This window comes from Bison bison, unplaced genomic scaffold (genome assembly GCF_000754665.1).
Source record: "Bison bison bison isolate TAMUID 2011002044 unplaced genomic scaffold, Bison_UMD1.0 scf7180017854867, whole genome shotgun sequence".
NCBI lineage: Eukaryota > Metazoa > Chordata > Mammalia > Artiodactyla > Bovidae > Bison > Bison bison.
This window is the reverse complement of record NW_011485440.1, coordinates 21,441-35,198: the sequence shown is the minus strand read 5'-3', so window position 1 is coordinate 35,198 and position 13,758 is coordinate 21,441. Positions and strand designations below refer to the sequence as shown.

Below are 13,758 nucleotides of genomic sequence, written 5' to 3'. Positions count from 1 at the left end.
TTTGCCTTCTCTCGTCAGAACGAGCAGGTACATGTGTGTTCTGCCCACAGATGTGAGCCAGACATTCTTGTTTTTTTAATTTGGAGGATATTGGCTCCCCAGTGTTGTGTTGGTTTCTGAGGTACAGCGGCGTGAACCAGCTGTGAGTGTACACATGTCCCCTCCCTCTCGGACCCCCTCCTCCCCTTGCCCACCGTCCCACCGCTCTAGGCCATCACAGAGCACCCAGCCCAGCTCCCTGTGCTGTGCAGCAGCTCCCGCTAGCTGCCCTTTTAATGCTCGTGAACCGCGCAGTTTTCATCACCCCAGAATGGCAGCGTGACCCGAGATGTGCAGACTTACAGTCCGGCCTGTGTGTTGGCTCAGTGGAGCGGGTGAGACTGAGGGTCCCCCTGTGTGGAAGCTGAAAGCTGAGGCTCCTCCCCCCGAATACTAACATGCTAATGAGGGGCTGTGACTGAGACTCCCCAGGGACCTCGGGGCGGGGGTGCCCCTACCCCCCGCCCTCCTCCCGACCTGGAGCCCGGTACAGTAGGAGGGTTTGTCGGAGGGATCGGCCTGCTGGGGTTGGTCAGAAACTGCTCTGCAAGCGCAGTGGATTAAAGGGGTTTTTGTTGAGGCAGAGCAGATGGACAGAGAGGCAGAGTTCAAATTAACTGACCGTAAATCAGAACCCTGCCATGGAAGGGGAAAGTCTGGGCCTGGTCACTTAGGGGTTGGAGCTAATTTAATTTATTATATATTTTTTCTTATTGGAAGAGCCCCTCATGTTAACTCTTAAAAAAAGAAAAATCATCGTGAAGCATTTAGAAAGTACATATGCCAAAGAAAAGGATAAATCTCTTCTGTCCCTAGATTAACCTCTTTAGGATAATCCCCCTGATTTTGTCCTCTGTCTTGCTCACATATCCAGGCATATCCAGATGCAGTTATTGTTTAATAAGAATTATAACAGTGTTCTTCTTAGGGTTGGCCGTTCGGAGAAAACGTGTGAGTAGGTCTTGAAGATCAGAACACAGGCTCAGGGATGGTTTGGGTCAGGCCACCAGCATAAATTCCAGTGAGAACACCAAGGACAGTGTGTAAATTTATGTTTGGGAAAGTTGGGGTGGACTCAGGCGAAGGAAAAGCTTACGGGCACCGGGGGGTGGGGGCAGGGGGACGCGCTGAATTTACCATCTTCCCTCCAGGAAGATCCTTGATAAGCTGCTCCGAAACAGCAGTGTGTTTGCTGTGCGGTTTTTCCCTGTTGCCCCCCTGGTGGGGCCAGAAGCATTGTTCAGGCAGGAAGAGAATTCTCTGCTTCGCACCCCCTGTTCATTCATGCATTTCTAATGAGCTGACTCTTAGGATTAGCACAGGTTCTCTCTGCAAAGACCGCAGCCTCACCGTCACCGATGCTTTAGGCCAGTAGGTTCCAAGGGTGCCCCCGCTCAGGCTGTCGGCTTGAGTTCTGGTTTATGGAAGCGAGGCTCTGTGGGAGTCTCCCTTTCCAGGGGAGGGAGGGTCCAGCTGGGACCGGCTAGCCATCTTGAGAGCCCTCTGCATCGTGTCTAGACGTCATTCGTGTTTGAGAGCTCCCCTTTTAGCACCAGGTCTCCTCACTGTTACCATGACAAAGTTTAATTAAGGACAAACATTAGTTAAAGATCAAACCCCGTGGAACTCAGAAAGAATTGTTTCAGTTGAAGTCTTCGGAATGCTTTGAAGCATCTCAGCAGTGATGAATTACTGGAAAGACCTGTGGCATTAAATGATGTGAAAAGTGTCAGATAAAATAATCTGAGCTGCGTGCACAAGTTCCTGGTGGGTGAATGTTGGGTGTATGTCAGATGAAGGAGCCCACAGTGGGGGACAGCAGATTCAGGACCCCTGGACTTACTAAATGGGGCTAACAGGAGGTGCCAGGAGCATGAAGATTTTGGTGGTGGTGCTCCCTCGTGTGGGGATCCCGTCCATCACGAGGGTAAAGACCCGCATCCTCCGCAGGCTTGTTCACAGCGTGCTGGGCCACCTGGCCGCCCACAGACCTTCATCTCTGTGCTCCACGCGATGCTTCTGGTCTTGCTGAAGGAGTTCCAGCTTGCGGCCACGTGCATACGTGTGCTGCTCTCTTTGTCGTCTCATGCCTTTTTCCCGATGCTGGTAGCCAGAATCATCTGGTCAGGTCTGACCTCATCTCTTCTGTAAAGTGCTTGCTGACACCTCCCCAAGCCCCACTCCATTCACTTATTATGTGTCTCTTGCCGCCTCTGCTCCACGGGTGCAGGTCCACGGAGCCCACCCTTGGATCCCCTGGCCTCCAGCAGGTGTTCCACTGAAGGGGCTTGAACGTGGGGTGAGTCGTCACGTGCCTTCGGGGTGCCAGCCACCATTCTCCGTCCTCCTTCAGAGGGGGCGGTGTCCGTCCTTCCGGCTTCCTTTCTGCACCCACCTGTCTCCTGTCCTTCCACACACTGTTTTGTACTCACAGCATCTGTCCTGCTGTCTCTCTCACAGCTCATGGGTTTGCAGACTGCAGCTGGCAGACCAAATTCAGCCCACCACCTTGGCCCGGGAGCCAGGAGTGGTCTTGACGTTGCCCAGCATAAACGCACAAAAGACTGTTGGCCTTTGGGGGGAACAGCTGTTGGGAGACTTGAGTTGTTTATTGGCTGCAGAACCTAAACCGTGTACTGTCCCGCACTCCCCAGGATGCCTCTGTTGACTCCTGCACGGGACTGTGGGCTCTTTTAGGATGAGGGACTGTCTTCTTTGAATTCCTAGACCATGGCACTTTAGTAAATGTTTTTTGAGTTGAATTGAATTTCTTGTTTTTTCTTCCTTCCTCTGAAGTCAGGTGGGGTGCGCCTCTTGGTGCTGACCTGTGAGACTGGGAGCAGATGGGGCCTCTCTGAGTCCACTTCCCTTGTCTGAAAGCTAGAGATTATATCTTTTCTGATGGTCATTGAGAGGAGGAAGTTAAGCCATTAGGATGTCAATGTGTATACAGCGCTTAGCATGGAATCCATGTTTAATGTTATTATTTATCCAGATAAGCATGCAGCCAGAGTTGTGTGGTCTGATTATAATCATGTAAGCCATTTGCTGTTGTTGAGTCGCTAAGTCATGTCTGACTCTCGGTGACACTGGACTGTAGCCCGCCAGGTTCCTCAGTCTGTGAGATTTCCCAGGCAAGAGCGCTGGAGCGGGCGGCCTTCTCCTCCCCCACATACGAAGCATGCCGTTGTGTTCATCCCTCAGCTGCGTCCGACTCTTTGGGACCGTGGACTGTAGCCCACCAGGCTCCTCTGTCCATGGGATTCTCCAGCCAAGAATACTGGAGGGGGCCATTTCCTTCTGTAAGGGATCTTCCTGACCCAGGGATGGAAGCAGGGTCTCCTGCATCGCAGGCGGATTCTTTAGTGTCTGAGCCACCAGGGAAGCCCATATGAACCATACTGCATAGCAGTTGCAAATTTTAAAAAGTCATTTTGGGTTAGCTGCTTTCTTTTTGGTGGTGCTGAGAATTCAGTGTTGGTCTGTTGACCGTGGATCTGCCTTTGGATTTTCTTCCCCATTTCTGTGTGTGGATGTGGCTAAATGAATCTTTTATAGTGCTGATTGAGAAGAGCCTCTAAAGTGCCATGAGGACAGAAGATCTGACTTGAGGCCTGTGAGCCCTTCCAGGGCTCTCAGAAGTGGGGATCAGGTTTTGAATTGGTCTCTGCAGCAGATGAACCTTTTTTCAGAGAGGCAGGAGATGCTGTAGCTGCTGGGTTTGGGGGGCACATCCTTCAGGGTGTGCAGGCTGGCGGACGCTCTGTAGAGACACAAGGAGTTGAAATGAATTCAGACGTGATATATCACGGGCATGTTTCCTTGCAGGGACGGTAAAGGTGAAGAGCTCCAGCATCCAGGTGGGAGACCTTATCATCGTCGAGAAGGTGAGAGCGGTGTCTCGCGGCTTGTGACTGCTGCTGCCTGGGGGCGCGTGCGCGGGGCGTGGTCACGCTCACTTCACGAATCCTGCCCTGCGATTCCTGGATCTGTGGCCATAAGCTTTCTGGGCTCTACCCAGCACCTTTGCCTGGGAGAAACATGAAGCACACACACAAAATACTGTTTCAAGGTTTCTGTGCTGCTTGGCCCGAAATCCCGCTTGCAAACACGAAGAGTATAAGCTCTGCTTTCCTGTTTGATGTATTCTTTGTTTGGGAGTCTTTTTGTTTTTAACTCATCATAAAGTTTTTTCCTAGAGGCCCGCTGCCCGTATCAGCACATAAAAATATTTGTCATTTGCCTGTTGAACAATTTCAGGTTGTGTATTTTTGACTTGAATGTTGTGCTTTTCTGTCATTTTATGGGGAGTAGGGGTTAAGTGAAACAGAACTGTAAGAAGGCCACAAACGCACTTTTAAAAAGAGCACTGTTGTTATGTTACTCCAGCCAAGGCTCGTATCTCCCGGTACTGTGTACGCTGGGAGGTGCTGGATGCGGGGTGGCCCCGGAGAGTCTTGGAATCATACTTGATTAGGAAAGGACTGCATCTCAGCTTCTTTCTGTAGGAAGTGAACTCTGCTCTTTTAAAAGGATTAAATCTAAGAACTCACAGTTGATTTGAGGTAAAGCAAAGCTCTCCTGAGTGGCAGCTGCGAAGGCCCTCACAGGCCTCTTTCTCTGTGGCACACTTTCCTGTTCACAATTACACGTGGGCTGCTGCTGGCGACCCTCTTTTTTTTTTGAGCGTGGCTTTTTTTCGCTTCTTCCTACTTGACTTCCTTATGTAAATCCCACCCAAAGCCAAACATCAAGCCGAAAAACTGGTCGAAGCAGAAAGATGAGGCTAGCCTACGTCTGTCTGTAGTTTCGGCAGACAGCCTGGACGAGGGCCAGCTTGGGGAGCAGGCTTTGGGCCCCCCCGGCCCGGGTCTGCAGGCTGCAGTTGCAGGAGGTAATGGTTGGGTTCGCCAGAAAATGGGAAGCTCTCTTTTCGAGATAAGATTTCAATAGGGGATTAGCAGTGTAACAGCAGCCGCCCAAGATTTTTCAGATTCAAAAACAGGGTAAATCCCCAGCTCTGTCTCCGACAAAGGCAGACACTTAAAAGAGGCTGTGGGTTTTGGTTGCCCCCTCCACTCCCCACCGAGTGGGCAGGGGGTAGGGGGGTGCGAATCCCCACACAGGGGCACTCACGGTAACAGTCTCTCTGTTCATAACACAGAACCAGCGGGTCCCTGCCGACATGATCTTCCTGAGGACATCAGAAAAAAACGGTAAGCATCTGGGATCAATTTTGGAAACAGCCATTAACCTTTCAGTGGTGATTTGGCAAAATAATCATTTGAAAATGTAACAGAAGCGGATGATCATTTTGGAGCCATGGAGGCAGACCAAAAATGTTTCTTTTCATAGAGCAGTCTTTAAAAAGCAGGGAGGGTGGGGCGGGGGGCTTGGTGCGTGCCGGTCAGCAGCTTCTGATCACGACAGCAACAGTGGGACCTCTGCTGAGTTGCCGCTGGGGGGTCACATGCGGTGGCTGGGCATCCCCCGCCCCGCGCTGGGCTGCGTTCAGCTCAACCTCTGGAGTTGGTGGGATGAGGAAGTGTGTCTAACACACAAAAGCCAACAGCAACAGACTCTTCTGAGAAGATGCTGGGAGGTGTGTCGCGAGGTGGGGCAGAGAGAAGCCGGGCCGGGGAGAGCGGGGTGGCCTTCCCCCAAACCTCGGCTCACGAGCGGTGGGGCCACGGTCGCCCCGCCCGTCCGTTTATTCTTTGTTTACAGCCTGTTTGCCTTAGTGACCCTCTCCAGTCTCCTTCAAGACCCGACGTGTCACAGTTACCACTGTCTTCCCGTGTCCTGGGGGTTTGGTTCCAGGACCTGCCCCCCTCCCCCCGCCAACCGTGGGTACCAAATCCACGGATCCTCACATCCCTCACGTGAAATGATGCTGGACACTCGGCCGTCCGCATCCACAGCAGGGTTGGAGGCCCGGCTGTATTCCCCGGGGTGGCTGCCCCCTCTGCTGCCTGCCTGCCTGCCTGCCTCATCATTTGACTCAAATCTCCTTTTTATTTTTGTTATTTAAGCTGTTCTCAGGAAACAAGGCCATTTTTCTCTTGCCTAGCGGGCAGAAGCAGAGATCTTTGAACCTCAGAAAAATCCACGTTTGTATTCTTTGGAGCTTGCTGCAACCTCATTCTGTGACGAATTTAATAAAAGTGAGGATGAGGTTCATATTTAATTTGTTGTTGTTGAGTCGCTCAGCTGCGTCTGACGCTGTGACTCCATGGACGGCGGCACGCCAGGCTTCCCTGCCCACTGTCTCCTGGGCTTTGCTCAGACTCCTGTGCATCCAGCCATCTCATGTTGGTTCTCGCCCCTTCTCCTCCTGCCCTGGGTCTTTTCCAGCCTCAGGGTATTTTCCAACGAGTTGGCTCTTTGCCTCAGGTGGCCAGAGTATACTAATGAATGATACGTTAAATCATCCAGGGTGCGTGGAATGCACTCCCGTTAAAACAGTCCTTTAAACAGTACAGCTTTGTCCTCGGGTTGGGCCTTGTTTCCTTGTCAGTGAAAATGGATTAGGGTCTCAGAAGTCTTCTCTTTTTTCCAAAAACAAAACAAAGATGGACTGGAAGGGGTCTTCCTGAAAGTTCTCAGAAGTCTTACCTTCAGTGTCAGGATATTCGGTGGCTCCTCTGATGAAACGTGGAGCTGCCTGCTCAGACCTGCACATGTCAGGCTGAACCACGGAGCTGCCTGCTCAGACGTGCACACGTCAGGCTGAACCACGGAGCTGCCTGCTCAGACGTGCACACGTCAGGCTGAACCACGGAGCTGCCTGCTCAGACGTGCACACGTCAGGCTGAACCACGGAGCTGCCTGCTCAGACGTGCACACGTCAGGCTGAACCACGGAGCTGCCTGCTCAGACGTGCACACGTCAGGCTGAACCACGGAGCTGCCTGCTCAGACGTGCACACGTCAGGCTGAACCACGGAGCTGCCTGCTCAGACGTGCACACGTCAGGCTGAACCACGGAGCTGCCTGCTCAGACGTGCACACGTCAGGCTGAACCACGGAGCTGCCTGCTCAGACGTGCACACGTCAGGCTGAACCACGGAGCTGCCTGCTCAGACGTGCACACGTCAGGCTGAACCTGGCACCCGTCACATGTGCGGGGGAGTCACGGCCGAGGGCTCCGTGGTCCTTCCCAGGTCGGAGCAGTTTGCGTGAAGCAGCTCTCTAGTCCTCAAGCTGGGAGTCGGCGCTCTGACACCCTCGTTTGTGCACGCGAGGAGACTGAGGCTCACAGGAAGCAGCTTCCTCAAGTTGCGCAGCCTGTGAGCCGAGGAGCCTTGAACCCAGGAGGTTCGGTTCCTGAGAAGGTGCTTGCAACGCCTGCACCTCGTAGAGGCGAGTGCTGGTGAGCCTGTGCCAGCCGCTGTCTGGGGGTACCATCACTCCCATGGAATCCTCTGCAGCCAGCTTGTGAGGTCTGCGTTTCTCCCCAGTTTACAGACACGACAGGCTGAGGCTTAGCACGGCCAGGAGCCCAGCCCCGGCTCCTACTGTGAGTGGAGGAGCGGGGTTTTAAACCCAGAGCTGATGGCGAAAGCGGGAAGTTGGGTATTACTTCTTGCCTCTTGGCCGTTGGTTGGCTCTCCTAACACGGACCAGAGCAGGAGCTGTCAGCGCCCCCGTGGTCGGGGTCGGGGTGGGCGTGTGGTCCTGACCCGCAGGTGTACAGAGGGCGCCCCCTCTTCCCTCCACAGGGTCCTGCTTCCTGCGGACAGATCAGCTGGACGGGGAGACAGACTGGAAGCTTCGGCTGCCCGTGGCCTGCACGCAGAGACTGCCCACCGCCGCCGTGAGTAGCTTTCCCTGCAGAAGCCCTCCGACGGCCGTGTCTGGGTGGGACTCTGATGCCCACCTCGGGGGCCACACGGGGGGCCGCCCGCTGTGAGGCGGGGCTGCAGGGGCCCCAGATCCTCCTGGTGCCTCAGGCGCTCGCTGGTTGCGGGCCACGCGGCCTTGTGAACCCCGATCTGGCCGATGGGGTTGATGGTCTCTGGCGGGCAGCTCCAGCCCTTAAGAAACCTTGACGGAGCACCTGGGATGAAATTAAAAGGCGACACAGGTGCCCGCTCCTCCGTGCATGCTCTCCGAGGGCGTCGCGGCCGCCGGGACTCGGTCCTGCGGCTCTTGTCTCTCTGCGGAGGCCCTGCCGTGCCCTGGAAGCCCTCAGACAGGCCAGCGAAAGGACTGTTTGTGATGGATTTCCCTCTCGCTCTGTCCCCGTGCCCGCCCGCTCCAGCTCTGCCTTCCGACCCCGGCCCTCGCCCTTCTCCTCCAGGAGCAAGCAGACCCGCTCCTGCCTTGTGTGCACAAGTCCCTGGGGTTTCGTTTGCTTTTGAAACCTCATTGATTTATTTGCTTCTGTCTGGGCCGCGTCTTGGTTGCTGTGCAGGCTTCCTGCAGTTGTGGCGAGCGGGGGCTAGTCGTGGGGCACGGCTTCTCATCGGGGTGTCTTCTGTTCTTGGGGCGCCCAGGCTCTAGAGGACAGGCCTGGTAGTTGTGGTGGGTCCACTTAGTTGCTCCAAGTGAGGCGTGTGGGGTGTCCCGGCCCAGGGGTTGAGCCCGTGTCCCCTGCATTGGCAGGTGGCTTCCTAGCCACTGGACCGCCAGGAAACTTAGTCCTGTTTCCTATTGTTTTGATAGTAGCCACCCTGATGGGTGTGAGGTGTTCTTGCACACTTGTTCACCTCTCTGCCCTTTCCGAGGCTTTGCACAGAGTCAGCGCCCTGTGGCCCTTTGTTGAATGAGCGAGGGTTTCGGTGGGTTTGAATGACTCTTGTAAACGAGAGTGTCGCAGAGCGGGAGGGATGTGCACCATCAGTTAGTCCTGGAAAAGCCGGGTAAACACAGACTCTCCCCTTTAGGGCTTCAGGGTGTTTGGGGATCTTGCAGGTAGAGATTCCCGGACTAACTTGCGGGAAGGTTTCCTTCTTCTCCACCTGCCCCGTGGTTGTGAGGCCTGTTTGGAAAGTACAGTTGCTTTTGAAAAACAGTGGATGCCTTCCGAAATCCCTTTTAATCGTGCACTGACTTTGTTTCCAAAACGTCACCCCCGTGGGACAGGACCTTCTTCAGATCCGCTCGTATGTGTATGCAGAGGAGCCGAACATCGACATTCACAACTTCGTGGGCACCTTCACCCGAGTGAGTGAGCCTCGAGGGGCACAGGGTCCTGCCTGGGGGCATGACCGGGGTGAGGGCCCGCTGCCCACTGCCAGCAGGGCTTTGTTGGGGCGTAGCTTTGTGTCATGTGGGGGTGACGTCCCCATCAGAACACTCCACCTTGAAAACTGACATGATTCTCAGTAAAGGCGACACAGCTGGGAATTTTTCAAGCCTCCCAACAGCTGTCGTCGCCTGACTACTTAGAGCCAAGTGTTCTTGTAATTAATGTTATTCTTTATGTCTTTTTCACATGAAGCCATTTGCTGTTGTTCAGTCGCTAAGTCATCTCTGACTCTTTGTTACCCCATGGGTTGCAGCACACCAGGCCTCCCTGTCCATCACCAACTCATCACCATCATTTACTCAAACTCATGTCCATTGAGTTGGTGATACCATCCAACCATCTCATCTCTGTCGTCCCCTCCTTCTCTGGCCTTCAGTCTTTCCCAGCATCAGGGTCTTTTCCAATGAGTATCCTCCAAGTCCTGTCCACCATGGTTATAACTTTTAAACCATATCCCAACCTTTCGGAATAGAAATTAAATTTGGATTTGAATTATTTTAGGCATCTGAGATGATAGGTTTATGGAACCTGTATTGAATTGTTCCTGCTCTTGTTCTAGAAGCCCTCAGATAGGCCAGCAAAGGGCTGTTTCTGATGGATTTCCCTGTACTTTATCATTCCCACCTTGTGAAATGTTCCTCCAGTGCTGGAAGCTTGCGTTTCTTAAATCATGAACTACTGTTTTCAAGTATTTCCATGGGACTGAAACGCCAAGAATAAGGGTTTATGAGTTTGGTCCTTCTCTCCTGGCTGGGCTGTTGGCTTCCAAATGCGGGGGTCATCCTCTCTTCCTTTCTTGCAAAGAGCAGGCTGGAGACAGCAGCAGGCTCCGTGCAGACTTGGGTGGGCCAGCTTATGTCCATCTGCTCTTTTGCAGGAGGACAGCGACCCCCCGATCAGCGAGAGCCTGAGCATAGAGAACGCGCTGTGGGCTGGCACAGTCACCGCGTCAGGTACGTGCCGTTATGGAGGAATGTGTTAGCAATTTGAAGAGGAAAGCAGATCCTCCGGTATAATGAGAATAATCATCTGTCAGTTGGGAAAATGAGCTGTCGGTCAAATGGCGTTTTCCACTGGCTGCTGCACCCCCGGGGAATGAAACGGCCATCTAATTGCCCCCGGTGCTTGGAGGCGTCTAGAGGGGAGGCTGCCCTGGCCTGTGGACTCGGCCACAGCGTCCGCCCTGGGAATAGCCCCTAATTGCCACGTGAGATTGACGTCCTAATCTGTACCAGAAAGTGGGTCAGCCTGGATGTCCGGGCTCTTGTGTCCATGAGGGCTTCCCAGCTGGTCCTGATGGTGCCCTGGTGTCGGAGACTCCCAGGTGACGTAGAAATTGTCTGGTCCTCTGGACTCCAGAACACAGTTTGTGGGATGACGTGTTGAGGCGCAGGAAGGAAAGGTTGGGACCCTGGGGTGCAGCTGAGCAGAAGGGCTCCAGGGGCTGCGCACTCCTGGGGCAGCTGGAGTGATGAGGTGGGGCCGCCAGTCTGTTGGCACCTGCTGTGGGTCACGTGGTTCACTCACCCCCCAGCAGTACCCCGCACGCAGGTGCTGGCATCGTCCCCATGCTGCAGATAGGGAACTGAGGGCTGGTGAGGTTAAGCAACTTGCCCAAGGTCACACAGCATGTAAAAGGCAAAGCTGGGACTCGAGCCCAGGCGTTTTGCCCAGAAGCAGAACTCTGTTCCCCTGTTATCACTATATTATGTATGTCATTGGCTTGGCCAAAAAGTTTGTTTGGGTTTTTCCATAACATCTTATGAAGAACCCAAACAAACTTTTTGGCCAACCCAATATGTAATTATTAACATGTAATTCCACTTCTGGCAACTTCCTGTCTTTACTATGGGAGAAGTCTGTGCCGTGCCCCACCTCCCCTCCCAGCCCGCTTCCCTCTGCTCACTGCTGCCCTGCAGCTCTTCAGTACAGAAGGCGCTCAGTCAGGATGCTCTCTGAAAGGAGAGGGACCCGCACAGCCTCTGCACAGGCTGCTACCCACACACTCTGCACGTGGGCAGAGACGAGCTCAGCTTCTCAGCCTCAGTCTCAGAGATTAGAATAAGAAGGCGTATCTGCCGGGCACTGTGTGTACAGAGTGTTGTATCCTCCATTCTCTTGTTTTGATCTCACAACGCTAAATGAGGACACTTAACGGAATAAGGAGTTGAGTCTCAGAGAGGTCGAGCGACTTGCCTAAGGCCACACAGCCTTGGGGAGATCGTCTCCTTGGAGGAGGAGACGGGAAGGCACACTGAGACCTGGAAGATGGAAAAAAGGTTTCACATAGCTCCTCAGAAAGGCACCGTGAAGTTAAAACACGCATTCTTTCCCCACTTGTGTGAATTCTTTGTGTTTGGTGAGGTGGGACGAGAGAGAGCCGTGACCCCCAATCCAGAACCGTCACTCGCCACGCCCCGCAGTGGGCGTCTGCTTTGCAGTGGGTTTGAGGAGCTGGGCGGCTACCATTTCTTTAGCCGGCCTCCGCTTCTCCCCGCGTAGATGTCTGACCACACTCTGGTTCTAATATAAACACAAATTAAATGCAAGCCATTTTCTCCTTCCGTTTTCAACTCCAGAAGCAACCCTCGAGAGTAATCTTAAGTATTTGAGATTTCACTTCTGTGTTCCCTTCAGAATCTAGTTCCCGTGTCTTGATCAGTCCACTGTTATCAGTTGGAAATTTAAAGAATAAAAAAGCTTCCCAGGCAATGCTAAGGGTCCAGCTGCACTGGCTGGCATCAGTCTGTAGGAGGATGCAGTTGCCATGGTAACCGGGCTGCTAGGCTGCGGTGTCACTGGGGTGATGATAGACGGGAGAGGCTGGTGGGGGCTCGGCAGAAGTGGAACCTGGGCGTCGTAGATCCCAGTGCTTCTCAGGCTCTCCATGGAAAGGGACGGTTTCTTGAGCCCCTGCCCCCACCCCCAGTGTGCAGCACGTCAGTCGGTGCCCCTGCTGGGGCTGAACTGTGACCAGCGTGCGGGTCACACCGTGCAGGTCTGATAATGCCTACTGGTCTGTACCTTGTTCCTCGGGGCTTGTCCTGGAATCACAGACTCGTGTCAGAGCAGCGTCTGGTTGCTGTAAACCTGTCGAATCCTCCCTCTCTGGGGCTCACCCTCTCTCTCTTCTCGGACGGGGTCAGAGATCGCCGGCAGCAGCACTGTGGTGGAGGGTCTGAGGGGCTGGGGGAAATACCTGACCCCAGCAGCCCGGCTGGCTGGAGACCCTGGCAGGCAGGATGGAGTGGACACCACAGCGGGCAGGCGGCCCAGGGAGGGCTGTGTGAGGGGAGCCGCCGGGGATGTAGCCTCAGAAGTGGGGTCGGGGTCTGGGGGAGTGGAGGGGCGCAGGTCAGGGGTCTTCAGGGCTGAGTGGGGACCGTGATGAGTGGAAAGTGGGAGCCAAGCGGGTTGACTGAGCTCAGCACCTGCCGGAGATGCGGTGAGGACTGAAGACCCAGTGGCCTCAGATCTGCCAGTTTTCCAGAAGAAACCACAAATCTTTATTTGTATATATATTTTAACATGCAAGCTTCTGTATTTAAAAGTTGGCAACTACTTCAAAACCTTTAGGGACTTCCCTGGTGGTCCAGCGGTTAAGAATCCGCCTGCCAGTGCAGGGGACATGGGTTCAATTCCTGGTCTGAGAAGGTTGCACGTCCTGTGGGACAACTAGGCCCCTGCACCGCAACTCGTGAGCAGCCCCCGCACCCCCACTCCACTCACTGCAGCTCGAGAAAGCCCACCTGCGGCAGTGAAGACCCAGCACAGCCAGAAGCTGAAGAGACAGAGCTTTTAAGCACTGGGCAGACCAGCGCGGCTCTGTGGACTGCTGGCGTGCTCTTGCGGGGTGACTGAGGCTGGGGTCTGCATCTCCCGGAGACTGTTTCGGTCCTGGGCACAGAGGGGTGTAGGGGAGAGGGCGTCTCCAGCAGCCTTTGAAGGCACCAGGATTGGCCAGTACTAGATTGGGATGCTGCCCTCGGGGGCCCCTGTTATTAGGACTCTCTAGAACCCTGGACGCTGGGGATTGGGACCCACCCATGTCCGCTCTGGGGTGAGAGCCGTGGGCGCACGGCCACCCCCGCACACCCTGAGCTCAGCTCCCCCTGTCCGACCGTCTGTGGGGGGTTGGCTTGCACTCGCTGGGGCTTGCCATCTTCCTGGGAGCAGGCAGCCACTCTCTCCAGCTCTCCGTCTGCTGAGCGCCTCCCTGGAAGGGAACCACATTGTGCAGGAGACTGTATCGACTCGGGGCCCTTGGTGTCTCCCCTGGGGTCTCTGTCTGAAAGACATGGCCCCAGCACTCCATCTGGGGTTTGCTCCTTTAGCGACTCTGTTTGAATCTCTTGGCGGTTTGGGTGCGTCCCTCTGCTGGTGCTGTGCCAAGAGCTGAGGGGCCAGAGGAGAGAAACTTAGGGATTTCCTTTATCCCGCGGAGCCCAGGCTGTTTGTATTCCCGGG

General features: G+C 54.5%; 1 protein-coding gene across 2 annotated transcripts in view; it reads left to right on the top strand.

Annotated features, from left to right (window-relative positions):
• Positions 1-13,758, top strand: part of LOC105001199 (probable phospholipid-transporting ATPase IIA) — a 60,574-nt gene that overhangs the window by 29,460 nt on the left and 17,356 nt on the right. For both annotated transcript variants that reach the window (XM_010857380.1, XM_010857375.1), the window contains exons 5-9: positions 3,868-3,926; positions 5,204-5,255; positions 7,760-7,854; positions 9,126-9,206; positions 10,169-10,244. In XM_010857380.1, the coding sequence (XP_010855682.1) occupies positions 3,868-3,926; positions 5,204-5,255; positions 7,760-7,854; positions 9,126-9,206; positions 10,169-10,244 (363 nt within the window). The remainder of the gene's footprint in view (positions 1-3,867; positions 3,927-5,203; positions 5,256-7,759; positions 7,855-9,125; positions 9,207-10,168; positions 10,245-13,758) is intronic.